Source organism: Periplaneta americana, chromosome 13, assembly GCF_040183065.1.
Source record: "Periplaneta americana isolate PAMFEO1 chromosome 13, P.americana_PAMFEO1_priV1, whole genome shotgun sequence".
Classification (NCBI taxonomy): domain Eukaryota; kingdom Metazoa; phylum Arthropoda; class Insecta; order Blattodea; family Blattidae; genus Periplaneta; species Periplaneta americana.
Window position 1 is genome coordinate 89,634,618 of NC_091129.1, and position 20,634 is coordinate 89,655,251.

Here is a 20,634-nt window from a genome sequence, read left to right on the forward strand (position 1 = left end):
GGAAGTATTAATCGTCCAAAAATATGCAGTCATCAGTTTGTAGTAGTTTGTGAATATTTCATATACATATTGTTTATCTAGGCCTATATGGTTTTGTTATTAATATATTAAATATATTGTTGCAAGTTTTGCTCAAACATCTCCCTGATGTTAGCTATGTTAATATTATATGAATTACTCATATTAAATATTTCACCGTTACAAGTCATTTTTAAGGAAACATGCTGTAAAAAAGTTTTTGGTCTTATTCTACTGGAATTTTAGAATATGTGTGATTGGTATCGTGAAAAACAGATTCCTATAATGTCATGCGAAAATTATTTGTTGGTGATATCTTAAAATACAAATCAAGTAATTTTACTTCTCAAGTGAGTTCATCAGTACGGTATATTTAAATTTATTATTTGACAAATTTAATTCAATTCTACTAATCACAAAATTTTATAGTATGATTCTTCTTTTCATTTATATTATTGTAGTTTTATTATGATTTTTCTTTTTATTATTTTATTGTATTTGTATTACTGGTGATGTGATGGACTTAACTTCACCAGAATAAATAAATAATAGACTAAATAAATAAATAAATACAATTTTCTACAATACTTTCCTTCTCTGAACAGGTAAGTACGAATGGTTGTATCTCTAACTCGCCAAAAATACGTTAGAAACTCCCGTAAATTCGGCGAATGTTTTCAGTAAGATTGTACTTCCTTTCAGACTGCCGCTGTCACTGTTCCCTCCCACTCCAGTATCGCGCTAGACTAGTCGGAACCGCATTCCTCTCAGCACTAAACTCCTCAGAGGATGACAGTACATATCCCCAACAATTGGGACTAACATTCACCATGATGAATAGTAAAAGGATAAAACTCCCAGATCCTTAACAACTGGGACTAACATTCATAACGATGAGTTAATAAAGGGACAAAACTTGTCATCTCTTAACAATCGGGACTTACAACCATCACGATGCGTTAGTAAAAGGATAAAACTAGTCATTTCTCTGCAATTGAAACTCACATCGAAAACATTGAGCTGATGGTCCCTCCAGATGAGCGAGTCCCGCCGCTGGTCGTCGTGTGACTCAAGATCCAGGAAGGAGCTCCATCTAGGGTCAGCGGGCATGGTCCGTAAGTGCAGCAGACACCGGAGAGGTAAAACCATCTGGCTGTGGTCTTCCAGGAGCAGCGGCTTGTCGGTGGCCGCGTCTCTTAAAGCAAAGCACTCAGCGTCGCTGTGGGCACCGCGACGCTCGCACTCGATGCCACACACGGGCGCCACCAGACACTGCGAGCATCGCGTCTGATGCTGCATGGGGAGCGCCTGGTAGCAGCCCAGGCACACGGGAGAGGAGTCCACACGAGGACCCAACACCAGGGGCATCTCCTTCAAAATTACCTCTCCAGGTTTTATGTCTCTCGATGCGACTAGATATCTACAGGGGAAATGCACATCTTTATTTTATACTAGTTTTCAGGAAAATTGGTTTGACAATTGTAAATTAAGCACACCTGAGAGATAAAATTTTTATCCATTTTACCTCGTTATACAAATTATATGAGGGGTTCACAACCAGAGTGGACCAAGTCCATCTGGAATAGTTCTGAGATATTGAGACTCTGGCTCACGCTTAGCAACCTTCACCTTCCATAGGAAATGCTGCCCTCTGTGGAGTAACAAATGAGTTATGGACTTTGTTATGGCAATGAATAAATCTAAGTTTTCTTCATCCGAGATTGTATTAATCCACAAACTGATCACTGGTGGACTTGGTCCACTCTGGTTATGAGCCCCTCATTTCTAACTTAGTATGTTTATGTACAGTATATGTAACGTTTGTTTGTTTTGGTTTTTTCTTATTCTTTTTAAATTTAATGCCAGAGCACAGCCAATAGAGCTGCCAAGGCTTTTGATGTTTTAGAGGTCCTGAAATAGTGTCATGCCTTTCTTCATAGGTATACCTGGAATTTTGCAAATTGAGTTTAATAGACAGAACGTGTGACCCTTTTTATCTTAAAAAAAGTCAAAGCAATGTGTTCCAGCATTTCAAATAATATTTTGTTACGCATAACATTGTCTCTAGAAGAAAGGAATGAGATTAAAGAACTCAATGAGTGGATTAGCCATTCTGGCTAGACATTTTTATTACGGTCACCAGACCTACAGCCAAACAATTTTAAAGTGAATCGGGTCTCGCCCAAAGAGTCTCTGAATTTGTTAACCGGTCCATTTATTTACTTTATTTTATTAGGTTATTTTACGACGCTGTATCAACATCTAGGTTATTTAGCGTCTGAATGAAATGAAGGTGATAATGCCGGTGAAATGAGTCCGGGGTCCAGCACCGAAAGTTACCCAGCATTTGCTCGTATTGGGTTGAGGGAAAATCCCGGAAAAAACCTCAAACAGGTAACTTGCCCCGACCGGGATTCGAACCCGGGCCATCTGGTTTCGCGGCCAGACGCTAACCGGTCCATGGTCATGAGTATTGCATAGGGCGGCGCTATATCTGGTATCATGGAAGCATATACGTCATCTAGTTCTAAGTATTTTATAAAATGAAGTAAAATTAATTTTGTGAAGGTGAAACACGGAAACAGGAGAATCCCATGAAAATAGCTCCTTATCGTACTATCTCGTCCATCGTAAGTATCATTTCAGCAACACGAAGATCGAAGTCCCGTTTGCGTGAGTCGTTTGTAATATGAATTGAAATAAGTGAACTCAAACGAGACAGTAAGTACGGCGCCTGCCAGATAGGCAGCCCATCGATCCTCGTCGTCTGAGCTGAGCTATCTCTTACATAACACTAATTGATACTAAGTGGATTTAGATTATTGATTTGGTTGTTTGGAACTTGTCACGCCTCCATCTATTGAGTGAAAATATAACTACAGTGGTTGTCAGTCAACCGCAACAAGTGAAATAGTTTGCCATTCGGTAGTAGACTGTGTTGTGTCTCTCTTCTGAGCAGTCAGATCAGCTGTTTGTCATAATTCAGTGTTAAAAAGAACCGGCTTAATTGCAGGAGAAATGAGCTCAACAAACAGCTGCTACCGATTACCAAGCAGTATGCAGCATACTGAATATACTGTATACGTATGAACGCAGTGTAATTTTAAAATCTTGTATATCTGTCTCTCTTTGGTGCCACATAACAAGACTCACGCGTCGGAACCAACTTCAGAAATCGAATATAATACTCGTAGTAGTAATAAACCCCCAGTAAGGTTGGAACTCACGACACCAAGTTTACCTCTGAACTAAGAAGGCTGCTGCCTTGTTCTCTTAGTATGTAGCTGGAAATAGAATAATATAATATAAATAATACATATACCGCCTTCTGTGAGGTACGAACTCACGACCCGTAGTTTACGAAACTAGTGCTCTACCTCTGAGCTAAGAAAGCTGTTGTTTTCCTCTTTTAGTACCCCAGTATGTAACTAGAAATCGGGTATTATGTTAGCAATAAATACACTGCCTCCTGTGAGGTTCGAACTCACGACCCCTAGTTTACAAGACTAGTGCTCTACCTCTGAGCTAAGAAGGCTGCTGCGTTCCTCTTTTAGTACCCGAGTATGTAACTGGAAATCGAGTATAATGTTAGCAATAAATACCCTTCCTTCTGTGAGGTTCGAACTCACGACCCCTAGTTTACGAGACTAGTGCTCTACCTCTGAGGTAAGAAGGCTGTTGCTTTTCTCTTTTAGTACCCGAGTATGTAACTGGAAATCGAGTATAATGTTAGTAATAAATACACTGCCTTCTGTGAGGTTCGAACTCATGACCCCTAGCTTACAAGACTAGTGCTCTACCTCTGAGCTAAGAAGGCTGCTGTTGTCCTCTTTTAGTACCCCAGTATGTAACTAGAAATCGAGTATTATGTTAGCAATAAATACACTGCCTTCTGTGAGGTTCGAACTCACGACCCCTAGTTTACAAGACTAGTGCTCTACCTCTGAGCTAAGAAGGCTGCTACGTTTCTCTTTTAGTACCCGAGTATGTAACTGGAAATCGAGTATAATGCTAGCAATAAATACACTTCCTTCTGCGAGGTTCGAACTCACGACTCCTAGTTTGTAAGATTAGCGCCCTACCTCTGAGCTAATAAGGCTGTTGCTTTTTTCTTTTAGTGACCGAATATGTAACTGGAAATCGAGTATAATTTTAGCAATAAATACACTGCCCTCTGTGAGGTTCGAACTCACGACCCCTAGTTTACGAGACTGGTGCTCTACCTCTGAGGTAAGAAGGCTGTTGCTTTTCTCTTTTAGTACCCGAGTATGTAACTGGAAATCGAGTATAATGTTAGTAATAAATACACTGCCTTCTGTGAGGTTCGAACTCATGACGTCTAGTTTACGAAACTAGTGCTCTACCTCTGAGCTAAGAAGACTGTTGCTTTCCTTTTTTAGTACCCGAGTATGTAGCTGAAAATCGAGTATAATGTTAGCAATAAATATACTGCCTTCTGTGAGGTTCGAACTCACGAGTCCTAGTTTACGAGACTAGTGCTCTACCTCTGAGGTAAGAAGGCTGCTGCGGTTTTCTCTTTTAGTACCCGAGTATGTAACTGGAAATCGACTATTATGTTAGCAATAAATACACTGCCTTCTGTGAGGTTCGAACTCACGACCCCTAGTTTACAAGACTAGTGCTCTACCTCTGAGCTAAGAAGGCTGCTGCGTTCCTCTTTTAGTACCCGAGTATGTAACTGGAAATCGAGTATAATGTTAGCAATAAATACACTTCCTTCTGCGATGTTCGAACTCACGACCCCTAGTTTGTAAGATTAGTGCCCTACCTCTGAACTAAGAAGCTGTTGCCTTTCTATTTTAGTACCCGAGTATGTAACTGGAAATCGAGTATAATGTTAGCAATAAATACACTGCCTTCTGTGAGGTTCGAACTCACGACCCCTAGTTTACGAGACTAGTGCTCTACCTCTGAGCTAAGAAGGCAAGTGCTTTTCGTTCTTAGTAACTGGGTATGCAACTGGAAATTGGGTAAAATATTAGTAATAATTACACTGCCTTCTGCGAGGTTCCAACTCACGACCCGTAATTTACAAAACTAGTGTTCTATCTCCGAATTTTTTCTCTCTCTCTCTCTTTTTAAATTTAATTATTGTCGCTTTAACTTATAACAACAGTCATACCGCGACTTATTTCTCTTCTGTCTAAGCTTACTGGTGGAATCGGATATTTTTAATAGTACGACAGCAGAGAACAGTCTCTTCTTCTTCTTCGTTCTCTTTCTTGGCCTCGGATTGAATTTTATGATCCCATGTAGCCAGCTAAATTCTCTAATGTAAAACTATATTCTGTAGTACAGTGGCGTACGCAGAGTTTTATTAAAGGAAGAGTCATTATTAGAATTGTTTACAATTTACGTTATTGGTATTTAAAATTGTGTGTTATTATTATTATTATTATTATTATTATTATTATTATTATTATTATTATTATTATTATTAACTGAGTTTTCACTGGGGATGTGAAACTACAGTTCCGGGAAGAACGTTCGCGACAATATCGTCACGCTGCGGCTGCAAAGAAATATTTGCCAGTATGAAATTTTCACTAACCTCGCGAGAATCACTACCAGACTGTTTGCTAAAAAATTGTGAAATTGAGTTTTGCTGTTACTTAGACATACAGTATGTAAGAACTGGGAACGCTAATGTAAAGTTTATATTTAAAATATGAGCCGATAAATACAAAAAAAACATTAAAAGGACGTTTCACAATAAAGTCAGAATTCAAACTAAAGAAGGGTGAATACCGCTCTTAAAATGAGCTTAAAATCGACAATGCACAATATTTAACAACATCTACACTGTAGAACTATGAAAACAACCTTTTTAGTATGTTTCACAACAATTTAAATTTTATATTGTGTCAGTTCACAGCAGAAATTTTGGACCCAAAATTTATAATGCATTAATTAGACCTTACCCTGAGCTAAGTACACTTAACACACATAGATTTAAGAAACAAATCAGATTAATTATTTAATTGTTTAAGCTAATTGAGTTAAAAATTGATACTATAATATTCATGCACTTTTGTATTTTCTATTTGTATATAGACCCTATTACTACATGCAGTATGTATTTTACCACTTATTAATGTTATTGTGCTCAATGAACTCTCTTAATTTTGTGATATATTTTGTATAACTGATCTGAACTGCGCCCGAGCACGAGCTTCTGCTCTTTCGGGCTGCAATGCCTAATGTAGCTCAAACGTATAGTATTAAATAAATGAAATGAAAAAAAAAAAGTTCAAATGCAATGAAGTTTAGTGACACGAGTAAAAATTCAAGTGATTCGGGAAGTGATTTAACTAGCTTAGTGGGTAGGAAGGTCAGTGCCGAGAGGGGAAGTGAAAGTGTTTTTTTTTTTTTTGTGAGTGCAAGGGCTGAAATGGGGAGAAGTGAAGAGAAGATGACAGAAGTGGCGAAGTGAATGTGTCTGGTCCAGTGATGATTGAGGATGTAGTAAGTAGATTAGTTAATACATTTGAGAAATTAAGTAGGAAGATAAGTGAGAACATAGAGGAAATAAAAATAGGCGAGGAGGATGGTGACGGAGGCTAGCCAGGATAGTGAAGCATAGCATGTAGAAAATAAGTGACATAGAAAATGTAATACACTTAAGAAATAGACATAATAACGATCCGATTGGATAGTGACGTAGTAAGGATTAGCGACAAGTATTATTAGAAACAGAGTGTGTTCGATGTAAGTGAACGGAAATCAAGAAAGGAGTAGTAAAAGTGTCAATTTTGAATTATCTAAATTAAATCGTTAGGTTTTAAAGGTGGGAATACTGATCACTTTAGATCGGGACAAAAGTAAGAGATTACAGTAAATAGTGAATGAGTGTAAGGGAAAGAGGATACAATAATGAGGGAAAAATAAGTAAGAGGTATGAATCTAAATTACAAGAGCGTCTACAAAAGGTATACCGGTACCTGTAAAGAATGTAAATTGTGGCACTGGATACAAAATTGTGAGGTCTACATTACATGGCTCAAACCACATTAAGACTTGTCCAGCACTTTCATCTGTCAGCTTTGTGATAGGTACTGGGAGGCCAGAGAAAGAATGCAGCAGTGCTGACATCCACTCCTTCATAGTTTCACTTGGACATTGTTCACTTTGTTTCGTTTTCTTTCCTTTTAGTTTTTATCGCCATTGTACGGCCAATGACTCTAGTCAAGTGCCACTGCATTTAATAAAAAAAAAATTACATGGCTGTAAATGCTGACATCAAATATATATCATATCATATCATATCATATCATATCATATCATATCATATCATATCATATCAATTATACTGTGTCAGTTTCATTTTATTACAAGGTCAGTACTAGACTGTATGTCTCTCTATAATAAAGATAGCATTATTATAATTCGAAAGTTCTGCAGCACCAAGCACAGGGATTATATTGAAGAAGGGGTAAGAGGACTATGCCTTATGTAGATGTAGATTTTGTTACTTTGAAAAGTTAGAAACAAACGATTATGGATAAATAATGCTCAAATTCAAATACGTCAATTTTTTTAAGTTCGCAGGGGGGGGGGGTAAATCCGGTAACTTTCCCTTGCGTAAGACCCTGCTGTAGTATAACTGAATAAGTAGTAGGACCAAAGTGCCGTACCCACAGGTGACTACCTATTAAAAAAAATGTAAATTAATACTGGATGACAAGAGATGATAATGAATCCGTCTGCACTCCTCGGAGACAGACCGATGACCAAGAGAACGTCTCAGTAAAGCTTCTCCAGCAATGAGCAGAGCACGTGACGAGAGCGTTGGCTCACCTGCCGAGCGCGTCGGAGCGCTGGATGCGGTAGGGGGTGCAGAGCGTCTTGTGCTCCAGCCAGTGACTCTTCTGGTGCTCGGGCCCGCAGTAGGCCACGGTCTCACACTGCGAGCACAGCACCGACACGGAGCGTCCGCACACCGCGCACTCACAGCCCGCTCCCACGCTGCTCTCCATCCTGCAACACGAATCACTTCACCTGCAGTCCATTTGAATGAAACATAAACAGTTCTAATTATTTCTTAAATAAACATTTTTTTAACTTTTCTGTGTTGGTATTTTATTTTAAGGCTACGGACCGGTGAAATTTCTTACTTCTACAATTTTACACCAATTAGTCTGAAACTTTTACTACATTTTTCTTACAGTGTGGACATGCAATACACAAATTTTCATTTTGATATTCAAATCAGTTTACTTGTAATTAATTTTTATGTTTTTGAATATTGAATTATTATAATTGTCCTAATTTTCAAAGTTTACCTAATATTTCTTTAAATTTATATTTAATTTTTTCCTGATAGATGTATATAAAATATGATACATGCTTTTCATATTCTTCCAATTACATTTTGAGAAAAAAAATATAAATATTTCTTCCGCTAGAAATTTGTGAGTCCTTCAGTGTTTTATTGATATTCACATATATTGTTGTAAATATTTAGAATGTAGCAGATAATTACTTAGGTATAAGTTGTATTTGTCTCATATTCTTACGGTAGGTCAGACTTATTGTGTTACCGGCATGTTTTGTGTACCCTCACTTCTTTCATGAATTTATATCAGCATTAGTTACTATTTTGAGAATTATTAGTTTAAAATTGATGGGATAACAATGATTAATATCCTGTCCAACTTGAAAATTAGATATTTTTTTTACAAATACAGTACTCCTTACTTCATTATTGCACATATTTAGGTGTAAATTTGTAGCAAATTCTTAAGAGATCAAAACAGATGACTGAAGAATTTTTTTTCCTGAAGAGAAACAAAGATGAATGGAATTAATTTTAGGATTGCCACCTTACCTTGAAGTAGTAGTAGTAGAAGAAGAAGAAGAAGAAGAAGAAGAAGAAGAAGCAGAAGAAGAAGAAGCAGAAGAAGAAGAGAAACACTGAAAAGCTTGTGGTAGAAATATGTGATTTGCAGTATGCAAAAGAATCCTTAAAGAACAATAGCTATCTCTCTGCAAAATTGATGGTTATTTGCCACATAAAGTTGTATTCTGATGCTACATAACCCACTTGTTGGAAAGCATCGTTAAATAAGACAATACCAAATGCCACGGCTAAGTTATTTATAATATATTTACTATTCTTAGTGTTTTGTATTTTCTTGCACAGTGATGAATTATTGTATATCACCAGGAGAAAGTCTGACAGTATTCATACTATAGGCCTCTATGTACTACTATTAAACGCCATGTAGCTATACCGATTGTATAAGTTTATTTCCTCAAGAACGAATGTTCTAATAATTACTTGAAATATGTTTATTACATTCCCATTTAAAGACTATTAATTGTTGATGGAGTGAATATGATACCTACTATATCCATATGCAATTAAATTTACGCACTCATCTGGTTCTCACGTCTCCAATAACCATTTATACTGTCACGATTTAGATAAATTTTACACTTGTTTTCGTGATATACTTATAAGAATAATAATTAGAAAATAGTTTTAAATATTCCGATTTCTCGTCTTGTAGGTATACCGATACATTAGAAGTTAGTGGTGTCCATTAGTTTTGAGTAAACTTATAGTTATTATCGATTTTACAGGAATTTGTAATTATCGATTGTGGTTAAGTACCGGTACGGTAGTGGGGGGCCCCAAACAAATGTCTGGCCCAAAATGATTCGCGTCTTCAAAAATTGTGGGAACTATTGGATTAGAGGATCAGGAGGCGGAAGACTGTTACAAGGTTAGAGTGGATAAGATGAGGAGATACCTGACAGACGACTGTGACGATATTAAAATGGCACGAACTCTAAATGATAATTCGTTAAGAAGCTGGAGATCGAATAGCATGAAGCTACTGCCTCCTGTGAGGTTTACAAGCCTAGTGCTCTGCATCTGAGCTAAGAAGTCTGTCACTTCCCATAACTCTATACAATTAGCAATCGAGAACAATAATGTCTGTAAAACTAATGACTTGCCTAAGGTTAGAACACACGACTCTCTTCTCTAGTAGACACATGCTTTACTTTTCTGATACAAAGGGCACTAGGAAGTGTTACTACAAAGTAAGTTAGGTATCGAGTATAACATTGTCTTTAGAATTCCAATACCGTCTTCTAAGAGGCTTGAATACAATAGTGCAATATTATTGACGAATCTATTGCTTCGCTGAGGTTTCACTGACTAGTGTTTTATTGTACAGGGACATCATTTTATTTTTACTAACATTTTAAATATTAACCTGGCTATACCTTTCGAGAACCGGAAACACCGTTTGCTACCCCCTTCCACGACTTTAGTTCGATGATACTGGAGTAAAACACAAACAAATCACTTTACTAGGTATAGGAGGGTAGAAAAGTAGTTAATCCATTTACATAAACTAGAAAATATCGCGATTTTGAGTTCGATAATTTTCATTAGGTTTTTGTTTAATCAAAATACAGTACTGCATTAAGAATAACTGTTTTTACTCACGAACAGAGTTATCCCTGCGAATGTATTCATTATGCAGTGTAGGCTATATTATACTGTCACAGCACATTAGCATACAATATAGAGAATGAAGTTAAATTGAAAAATAATCATAATATGGATATTTAAACACATTTTTTAAAATGGAGGCCGTTCATTTCGATACAGGCTTCAGTTCTTTTGTGTATATTATCGCACTATAGACTATTGCATCTATTTCCAATTACCAGTTTCCTCCTTCGTACTAGTAATTCATGTGAAATAATTCTGTACCTACTCTATAAAAGAGTACCTTACGTAGTGTAAATTCAATCTTCACTTCTACCCTACCCGCACAGATAAAATTACTCAGACATGCTATCTACTGTCCGTCCATGTAGTTATGCCGCAGGATCGTAGAAAGGGGGGATATCACGTGACAGTTAATTAGTTAACGAGGCCCTTTTATTTAAGTTATTTTAAACAGTTGTATAATATTACGTAAACGACCAATTCCTAACAGAAATTAATGTTTTCAGAAAAGAGCTAAGACAGCCCAGCTCTTACAGAGGGGCGAGCAGACGCAGGTGGGGGAAATCGGGATGCGACGTAGGCAAACGGACAGTACCTGTGCGAAAATATGATTCAATATTGAAAGGTCTTTCGTCACTGGAAAACGTGAACATATTTCTAGAACGTACTATACTCACTAACCCAGTAGTGTTTACATGCGGCCTTGGTTGTGTATAGAGGAAGTTGGAACTTCATTAGTAGAAGGGGTGGGAGTGAAGTACATTCAAAAACTCAGGTACAATAAACATTGAAGTAAAAATAAAATGATGTCCCTGTACTTTCGAGACAGGAAGGGCATTACGAGAGTTCATTATTAACTCATAAGGCCGGTTTCTGAAAACTCAGTTATGGAATCAACAAGCTTATAGGTTCAAGTTTATGAAAACTTGAAGTGTTTCTGAAAGGTTCAATAGTGTAACTGGTACCATAAACCTCTTTATAACTTATTGATCCATAACTGTGAAGAAAAGAAAATCGAATAACTTATAATATTATATGAGTCGTCTAGAATCAAACTGCTCTTTCTCCAAAATTATGAAAAATGGGATTAAGAAATATTTCACTAAAGAATTTAGCAGAGTTGGAAGACAACTACATTTTATCTGCTCGGTTGAAAGAGAACTGCACTTTATATACTTTAACTTCTGTAGTAAAATCACCCTTTAGAATCCATGATCGACCAATCAGAGCCTCTTATTTTCAGCCATGTTGTTTTGTTACTTCTAAAATGTATCAGTTGTGTATATTGTGATATATGTAAAATGTATAATTAGGCACTTCGTTATCTTGTGAAGTCTACCTGCGAGTCAGGGGAAGAAGAAATTGGCCTGAGAAATTTCCCTCCCTCACTATGCTTACACTTGCAGCTAGTTAGCTCACTCTCCCCACCATAAGGTTCTTACTGTAAGCTACGGCGCACGCATGAATTTGGTTTCACAAGATAACGAATGACCTATAGGTCTACTGTAGTGATAATATTATACTGTAGTGTTGTTCAACCGTTACAATGTACGTAAGTGTTACTTTAAATGATCGAACATTTTTATTGCAATACGATAAAAGGAAAGAATGTGTGTCTTACATATATATAAAGAGAAATTAGTAAATTTATAAAGAGAAATTAGTAATGTCAAAATTTGAAAATTTATTTGAAATGGAATGAGCCCTTATTCCATTCAGGCATTCAATTCCAAGATGCTATATTGGATGTCTTCCTTAGTGTTATAAATGTAACTTTTATAAAGTAATTAATATTTATTTTTAAAAATTTATCAATGTGTTGAAGTGCAAATTAGATAATATTAGTTTATATAAAATTTCTAAAGAACTAATTTTGAGAGAAAATCTGACTTTTTAAAAATAAATTATTACATCTTTTTATCTTGTTTAATGCAGAGGTACACCTTGCTGGCACGTACCTTATAAAATATAATACCATTACATATTGGAATCAAATTGCACTTTTCCACAACTTGGTGGCAAAGTGAACTTTCTTCTAACAAATATCACTTAAAATGTTTCAGTACATCAAGGAAATCGAAGTTCTTCCACTTTAAATGCAATTTTGAAGCTTACACTTTAAAATGAATATATTTGTTTCTTCCAGTAACTTTCGGACAAGATACAACTAGATTTTCATCTTAAAAAATAGATTTTTACATAAAGTGCAGTTTTATTCTAGGCGACTCATATATGCCTAGAGCCTCCTGCGAGTTTCCAAATCACGAATCCTAAGTCTATGGCTCCAAGGGAAAATATGATGTGTCATGCCTTGCAGTTTTTCAGGAGCGAGAATTTAAAGTTTGAACGACTGTATAAAATCATATCATATTCCATAACAACGAATTTGAGAGAAAAATAATAAAAATATGATTGTAATTTTTTGAAACAATAAATATATAATCACAAAATCTTATTTTCGCCAAAAATTAACATAGTCTATTGCATTTTATCTTGAAATCACAGAATTTATAACACCAGAGATCCGTATTTCATGTATACTATTGAAACCTGGTTGAGTGGAAGAGAAGGCCCCATGGCCTTAACTCTGCCAGGCAAAATAAACATACTACTACTACTTCTGACCTAAGAAGTCCGTTCAGCCAATGTTGCGCTAACACTACGTAACTAGGAACTGAGTAAAACAGTGTTTGTAAAATTATTATAATGAGGTTAATACTCACGATCCTCTTGTCTTTCAGACCACTGCCCTATTTCTCGAATGCAAAGGGACCCATAAGGTACCTGGAGGTATTAAAGGGACCCATAAGGTACTTGGAGGTATTAAAGCCCAGCATGTTATAAGGCCCACTATCTAGTTTTTGCATTAATTATATACTTTTGCAGAAGAGAGCAACAGTTCTAAAGACCTATTTCTTCTTGCATTCGAGTGAGGTTCGAACTCACGACCCCTAGTTTAGAAAACTACTGCTCTACCTCTGAGATAAAAAGTATGGTGCTTTTCTGGCTTAGTAACCAAGTATGTAGCTGGAAATCGAGTATAATGACAGTAATAAATACACTGTCTTCTGTGAGATTCGAACTCACGACTAAGAGTTTACAAGACTAGTGCTCTACCTCTGAGCTAAGAAGGCTGTTGGTTTTCTGTCTTAGTAACCGAGTATGTAGCTGGAAATCGAGTATATGTTAGCAATAAATAAGCTGCCTTCTGTGAGGTTCGAACTCACGACCTCTAGTTTACGAGACTAGTGCTCTACGTCTGAGCTAAGAAGGCTGTTGCGCTTTGGTCTTAGTAACCGCGTATGTAACTGGAAATCGAGTATAATGTTAGCAATAAATACATTGCCTTCTGTGATGTTCGAACTCACGACCCCTACTTCACAAGACTAGTGCTCCACCTCGGAGATAAGAAGCCTGTTGATTTTCACTGTTAGTAACCGAATATGTGTCTGTAAATCGAATGTAATGTTAGTAATAAATAGACTCCCTCCTTAGACGTTCCAACTCGCGATCTTTGAAACACGACCTTAGTAACCAAGAAGTATCTGGAAATCGAGTATAATATTAGTAACAAATACACTTGTGAGACAAAAAAAGGATCGATGTTGTTGACGAGCTAAACGATAACGAGGAAGCAAAGAGCACAAAAATGATAACACGTTGATTGTTGTTGTTGTTCTCGTTCAAAAGTACCATACAGATAAACCCAATTTTTTATTTATTTATTTACTTATTTATTTATTTATTTATTTATTTATTTATTGATTTATTTATTTATTCATTCATTTATTCTGGTGTAGTTAAGGCCATCAGGCCTTCTCTTCCACAATACCAGGGATACAGAATCTTTGTCCATGGAATACAAATATCATAATTCATCGCATTGGCCAACTCCCGAGTTGATTGATAGTGAATTAAAGCTTAACGAAGTCGGACGGTCTTCTTGAACGTGAAAAAACATTCATGTCAAAATTGTCCGCTCTGAAATGAGAAAGCCATTTTCGTGCAGTACTTTCCCCGATAGCGTTCTCACTGCAAGCGACACTAATGGTTTCAGCAGCCTTCAATATCATTTAAACTCGAACAGATGTGTTGAAAATTTTCGATTTTCTTTTTTACCTGAAACTCCAATTTTTTTTTGCCTACAATTAACACAAAGTTTCTTAAAAATTGAAAAATTCAAGACGTGCGGTACTTCAGTAAGACAATACTCTGATATTCAAATGACAAATCCCAAACAAATTTCTTAACAAAGCCCTGTTGCTATGAAAACAAAAATGATACCAACATAATATTATAATGCTTCAACCTTGTACAGAGTGTCTGACTCAATTTGTTCATTTATTATTTTAGGCAACACGCACATCACGACTAGGGGTATAAACTTTTCATGATTGAATTTTTCTAACTCAAAGCGCGTGTTTTTCAGTTTTAGTAATAATTGAAAACAGTTAAAATAACAAATCGGTATAAAAGTTTGAGATGGGCAGGGCATGTAGCACGTATGGGTGAGTGCAAAAATGCAAATATAGTGTTAGTTGGGAGACCTGAGGGGGAAAAAAAACCTTTGGGGGGACCGAGACGTAGATGAGAGGATAGGCCTAATATTAAAATGGATTTCAGGGAGGTGGAATATGACGCTAGGGACTGGATTAATCTTGCTCAGGATGGAGATCGATACGATGGCGGGCTTATGCGAGTGCGGCAATGAACCTCCGGGATCTCTAAAGGCCATTTGTAAGTAAGTAAAGAATAAACGGGTTTACTGATTAATATAATGATACATATAATGCGTTTGAGTAAAGAAACATTAATTTCTAATACGCGGATCTCTCAAGGTATTGTCAGTAAAGGCGACATACTCAAAATATATTTAAATAAATGAATAATTTGGTTAAAACTCTACGCTGTATATTCTTTACAGATATCTTATTATGTCCGTTATTTATTCCGAATGAAACGAAACAAATTAATTTGAGGGTTTGGAGATAACTTACGTATTAAGAAATAATATGAGAAGAGAAAATAACTCGATAAAACACTATCCAATGAAAAAGGTGATTGTAAGAAACGTTGGAAAGCCAAAAGATAATTAATAAGTAACATAGCAGATTGACTGCATATGTTTAACGCAAAATTACCACACGAGAACTAAAATTCGTAACGTTCAGGTGACGACGTCAGTAGACGTTATGCACACCCATGATTCCGCCTGCGAAACCATTAAATACCTTCCACATGTCTCGACTGGTATTTGGGCTGCCTAAACAAAAGTGAAGGTCTTAAATTAGATACTTTGTGTGTCTTACTAGGCGGTAACAAGTTGCTACATTGAGATTGAGTAACTCCATCAGCATAGTTTCATATCTGCATCACATTGAACATAATCAGTTTCTCTCAGTTGGCCAGCATGTCTGTATGAGGCATTTCCCGCAGACCTCATAAAAGAGTTGGGGTGTCATGCAAATGCCAGGCCTATAAACCGCAGTGAAAATCTTTACAACGGTGCCGGGAGTCGTCGGGACGATTCTAGTCGATAAATGCCTGGAGTCTGCTTCAACTAACACGAGAGATGTCTTATATCGATCATTACAACTATCAGCCTGCATTACACTTGAGTCATTCAAGTTTCCTTGTATGCTATAGATCTGTGCCTTAAGAAAACCACAACTTAATCCTCTTATTCACTTTCCTTGCTCCATTAGCCTATTACTAATTTCACGAAACTTGTACCGTGAAGGATTATTGATCGTTTTCATGAATAACTCCGCTTACCTTCACTGTTGATTTCTACTGAATTTTAATTTCTGCTACATTTGAAGAGATGTTACTTAACAGCCTAAAGAAAAACTTTATAAAAGAAATATGGTATAATTCTTATAGTAAAACTAATACTCAGTCCACCGCTGTGGAGTAGCAGTTAACAAGTCTGACCGCGAAACGAGTAGGCCTGGGTTGAAATCCTGATTGGGTTTTTTCCGAGGTTTTCCCTCAACCAAAGGAAGCAGAATTACTGGATAAATTTCGGTGTTGGACCTCGGACTCATTTTGCTATCATTAATTCACATATCATCATCATCATCATCATCATCCATATCATAGACCGGGCTAGGGTTAAGTTCACGGTGCGGCGTACGCGACCTTTCGGCTAGCCAATCATTAACAGAATAGGATTGGTGAGCAAAATAAGTCTCAGGCTCCAGTGTAAGCCTTCGGGTCCTTCCTCCGTAAAAGGAAGAGACAGAGAGTCTTACTTATTCAAAGTTGACAACAGTTATCCCATTATCAATAACCCCATAGGTTATAAACTAGGAGTCGTGAGTTCGGACTTTCACAGAAGGCAGTGTATTTATTACTAACATTATACTCGATTTCCAGTTACATACTCGGTTACTAAGCCAGAAAAGCAACAGCCTTCTTAGCTCAGAGGTAGAGCACTAGTCTTGTAAACTAGGGGTCGTGAGTTCGAACCTCACACAAGGCAGTGTATTTATTACTAACATTATACTCGATATCCAATTATGTACTGGGGTACTAAAGTGGAAACGGACTAGCCTTGTTAGCTCAGAGGTCGAGCACTAGTCTTGTAATCTAGGGGTCGTGAGTTCAAACCTCACAGAAGGAAGTGTATTTATTACTAATATTATACTCGATTTCCAGTTACATACTCGGTTACTAAGCCAGAAAAGCAACAGCCTTCTCAGCTCAGAGGTAGAGCACTAGTGTCGTAAACTAGGGGCCGTGAGTTCGAACCTCACAGAAGGCAGTGTATTTATTACTAACATTATACTCGATTTCCAGTTACATACTCGGTTACTAAGCCAGAAAAGCAACAGCCTTCTCAGCTCAGAGGTAGAGCACTAGTCTCGTAAACTAGGGGCCGTGAGTTCGAACCTCACATAAGGCAGTGCATTTATTACTAACATTATACTCGATTTCCAGTTACATACTTGGTTACTAAGCTAGAAAAGCAACAGCCTTCTTAGCTCAGAGGTAGAGTACTAGTCTTGTAAACTAGGGGTCATGAGTTCGAACCTCACAGTAGGCAGTGTATTTATTAATATTATACTCGATTTCCAGCTATATGCTAGGTTACTGAAACAACAGAGTGGCAATCTTCTTAGATGAGAGATTATTGCACTAGTCTCGTAAACTAGAGGTCTTTAGCTCAAACCTCACATTCCTTGATTATGTAAGGAATGATCCTGTTTCCAACATTGTTACCTATTTAGCGCCCTGAGTTACTACACAGGTAATAGTAATTTATGTTACAAGAGAGTAAAGTGGGATCTTACTCGTAAGTGGAAAGAGCAGCGTCCAAGGCTTAGTCAAGAAAAACAATTTGCGCAGCCCATATCGTTATTACCAAATATACCATACGATAATGACTTTTACAGCTCTTGTCAAATGTTTACCCATTAACTTCATGTTGCAGGATTTCGAGGCCTACCGCCGACCAATTATACATAATACTAGGTTACTGCGTTAAATATATTACTTAATAATATTATCTTGTTTTTTTTTTGTAAATAATATATTGCTCTATTCGGAAAATAGTTCTAAGAATACTGCTCGTAAATTTATCAGTAAAATAAAAAACTCTAGTGGCAGTATCTAAGATAATTCTACTATACGATTAGAAGAACATTCAACAACTTTATTTATGATGAAGTGTCTCCCTAAAGCAGCAAGCAATTAGTGTATTCGGTTCTCGTTATGAACACGCAAAAGCAGGACTCGATTTCTGGGAAACTAGGGTATTGATTTAACTGAAAAGCGTTGTCATGCCAAAGTTTACACGTACAGCATATGTCAGTCTCGTGCGAAGGACAGGTGCGTAAAGTACCACTTTCTAAACTGTCAAAAGGAGGTGTTATAATTTAAACGTCATTTTTAAATGAGAAAAAGATCGTTAATAAAAACGGAAATCTGCCGTGTATCGCCTGCTATCTTGCATTTATTTTATCTCTCAAGGAGACGAAGGTGATCCTTCTGCAACGCGACTTTCAAGTGTATTGAACCTACTTTAGTAGTTTCCTTGAGAATGAGAAATTAAATGAGTGTATTTGCGATAAATATATGCAACTAATGCATGCGAATTCATATAAAAATTATTTGCAAGCCATTATCACTTTATTATTATTATTATTTTTTATTATTATTATTATTATTATTATTATTCTGTTTACAAATAATCGTCATTTAGGCCTATTTTGAATTTTTTCTTTAGTTGCATTCACCCGTGATAATGAATATGAATAAAACCTATTAGCTTCGGAAAAATCGCTGTACCACATAGGCTACTGTATATGGCATGCCGAAAAACAAGTTCTCTGCAAGAGGTATGTTTAAAAAGCGAATTGACATAATTTGAAGTATAACAGTGCCATTCCTTTATAGTGACAAAGTACAAAAATGATTCAGAACCTGCTAAATTCATTTCAACAGTTTTATTAAATCATAAATTCACTATATAAATTAGAAGAAACACACGTGTTGTTTTTGACTTCGAAAGAGCCTTTAACAACCTAGATAGGCAAAAACTGCTTGAAATTCAGGACTCAAGAAACATTCCAGACAAATTATTATATGCAAGAGTAAGACAAAATAGCAATAAAATAAATAATGAACTCTCACAAGAAAATTTTAACAAAGAGTTGCGGCAACGCTCTTCGCTTTCGGCAACATTATTTAATATTTACATGGGTGATATTCGAAATAATGGGCAAAACTGAATAATAGAGGAATTAAAATTACGAGAACAAATGATTACATTATATCAGATTTAGGAAAACAGTTTAGAGATTTCAAATCACAAAGTAAATTTCTAAAAGAAAACATTGTTTAACAATTTCAATAGCAAAATCTATATTAATAGCGTTTAGAGACAAAAATTCCATCAAAAACGAAATATTAATTAACAACAATATTATTGAGAAGATAAATTCATTCATATAAGAATGAAGTTCAGTCTTGTAAGAAAATGGAAATACATTTACAGTAAAATTTAAAAGATTTTTGAAATGTCGGAAATTAATAATAATATTTTTGAATACAACAAAGTACGAAAGCTTACAAGAATAAACTTATACAATACTCTATCTGTTCCTGTGCTATTAGGAGTATGGTATTGAAAGTTGGATTATTGGAAGCAAAGACAAATAAATGGATCTGTAAAGATTAATACAAGATATAATAGTATGATAATATTATTATTGATAATTTAACAAAGTTTATACCTTATTAGGCTGCTATTTTAATAAAAGAAATGGATCTGTAAGGATTAATACAAGAGATGAGCTGCTGCAAGAATATAATTGAAAATGTAACAAACGTTACCTTAAGTGGTTGTTTTAATGAAAAAGGATCTGTAATAATTAATACAAGAGAGAAGCTACTTTAAGAACAACATAAATAAAAATTTAACAAAAGTTTACTTCATTAAGTGGTTATTTCAATTAAAGACATGGATCTATAATAATTAATACAAGACAGGAGCTGCTGTAAGAATAATTGAAATAATAACATAATTGAAAATGTAACAAAAGTTATTTGAATGAAAGGAAATTAATCTTTATTAATTAATACAAGAGAGGAGCGCTGCTGTAAGGATATCATAATCGGTAATAAAACGAATGTTTCTTTACTAAGTGGTTATTTAAGTGAAATAAATAGATCTTTAATTAATAACAGAGGAGATAATGTAAGAATACCATAATTTATAATAAAACAAACGTTTACCTTACTAAGTGGTTATTTTAATGAAATAAATGAATATAATATAGAAGGTGTAAGAATATCATAATTGATAATTTAATAAATATTTACCTTATTAGGTGGTTATTTTAATGAAGGAAATGGATACAATAGAGGAGCTGTAAGAATATTATAATTGATAATTTAATAAATGTTTACCGTATTAGGTGGTTATTTTAATGAAAGAAATGGATACAATAGAGGAGCTGTAAGAATGTCAAAATTGATAATTTAATAAATGTTTACCTTATTAGGTGTTAGTTTAACAAAAGTAATGGATACAATAGAGGAGCTGTAATAATGTCATAATTAATAATTTAATAAATGTTTACCTTGTTAGGTGTTAGTTTAATAAAAGAAATGGATAC

The 20,634-nt window shown here is 35.7% G+C and overlaps 1 protein-coding gene and 16 non-coding genes across 19 annotated transcripts in view; 5 read left to right on the forward strand and 12 right to left on the reverse strand.

The window, feature by feature from the left end:
• Positions 1-20,634, reverse strand: part of LOC138712099 (SET domain-containing protein SmydA-8-like) — a 41,428-nt gene that overhangs the window by 11,942 nt on the left and 8,852 nt on the right. For all 3 annotated transcript variants that reach the window (XM_069843495.1, XM_069843497.1, XM_069843496.1), the window contains exons 2-3: positions 7,837-8,016; positions 1,024-1,438 (exon numbers count right to left, since the gene is read on the reverse strand). In XM_069843495.1, the coding sequence (XP_069699596.1) occupies positions 1,024-1,438; positions 7,837-8,015 (594 nt within the window). In that variant the 5' untranslated portion in view covers position 8,016. The remainder of the gene's footprint in view (positions 1-1,023; positions 1,439-7,836; positions 8,017-20,634) is intronic.
• On the reverse strand, positions 3,482-3,553 carry TRNAT-UGU (transfer RNA threonine (anticodon UGU)). The gene has a single exon. It is a non-coding gene; the product is annotated as a tRNA-Thr (tRNA).
• On the reverse strand, positions 3,623-3,694 carry TRNAT-CGU (transfer RNA threonine (anticodon CGU)). The gene has a single exon. It is a non-coding gene; the product is annotated as a tRNA-Thr (tRNA).
• TRNAT-UGU (transfer RNA threonine (anticodon UGU)) lies at positions 3,764-3,835 on the reverse strand. Its single transcript has one exon. It is a non-coding gene; the product is annotated as a tRNA-Thr (tRNA).
• TRNAT-UGU (transfer RNA threonine (anticodon UGU)) lies at positions 3,905-3,976 on the reverse strand. Its single transcript has one exon. It is a non-coding gene; the product is annotated as a tRNA-Thr (tRNA).
• On the reverse strand, positions 4,187-4,258 carry TRNAT-CGU (transfer RNA threonine (anticodon CGU)). The gene has a single exon. It is a non-coding gene; the product is annotated as a tRNA-Thr (tRNA).
• TRNAT-CGU (transfer RNA threonine (anticodon CGU)) lies at positions 4,328-4,399 on the reverse strand. Its single transcript has one exon. It is a non-coding gene; the product is annotated as a tRNA-Thr (tRNA).
• On the reverse strand, positions 4,469-4,540 carry TRNAT-CGU (transfer RNA threonine (anticodon CGU)). Its single transcript has one exon. It is a non-coding gene; the product is annotated as a tRNA-Thr (tRNA).
• On the reverse strand, positions 4,612-4,683 carry TRNAT-UGU (transfer RNA threonine (anticodon UGU)). The gene has a single exon. It is a non-coding gene; the product is annotated as a tRNA-Thr (tRNA).
• TRNAT-CGU (transfer RNA threonine (anticodon CGU)) lies at positions 4,893-4,964 on the reverse strand. The gene has a single exon. It is a non-coding gene; the product is annotated as a tRNA-Thr (tRNA).
• TRNAT-UGU (transfer RNA threonine (anticodon UGU)) lies at positions 13,573-13,644 on the reverse strand. The gene has a single exon. It is a non-coding gene; the product is annotated as a tRNA-Thr (tRNA).
• TRNAT-CGU (transfer RNA threonine (anticodon CGU)) lies at positions 13,713-13,784 on the reverse strand. The gene has a single exon. It is a non-coding gene; the product is annotated as a tRNA-Thr (tRNA).
• TRNAT-UGU (transfer RNA threonine (anticodon UGU)) lies at positions 16,923-16,994 on the forward strand. The gene has a single exon. It is a non-coding gene; the product is annotated as a tRNA-Thr (tRNA).
• TRNAT-UGU (transfer RNA threonine (anticodon UGU)) lies at positions 17,064-17,135 on the forward strand. The gene has a single exon. It is a non-coding gene; the product is annotated as a tRNA-Thr (tRNA).
• Positions 17,205-17,276, forward strand: TRNAT-CGU (transfer RNA threonine (anticodon CGU)). Its single transcript has one exon. It is a non-coding gene; the product is annotated as a tRNA-Thr (tRNA).
• On the forward strand, positions 17,346-17,417 carry TRNAT-CGU (transfer RNA threonine (anticodon CGU)). Its single transcript has one exon. It is a non-coding gene; the product is annotated as a tRNA-Thr (tRNA).
• Positions 17,487-17,558, forward strand: TRNAT-UGU (transfer RNA threonine (anticodon UGU)). The gene has a single exon. It is a non-coding gene; the product is annotated as a tRNA-Thr (tRNA).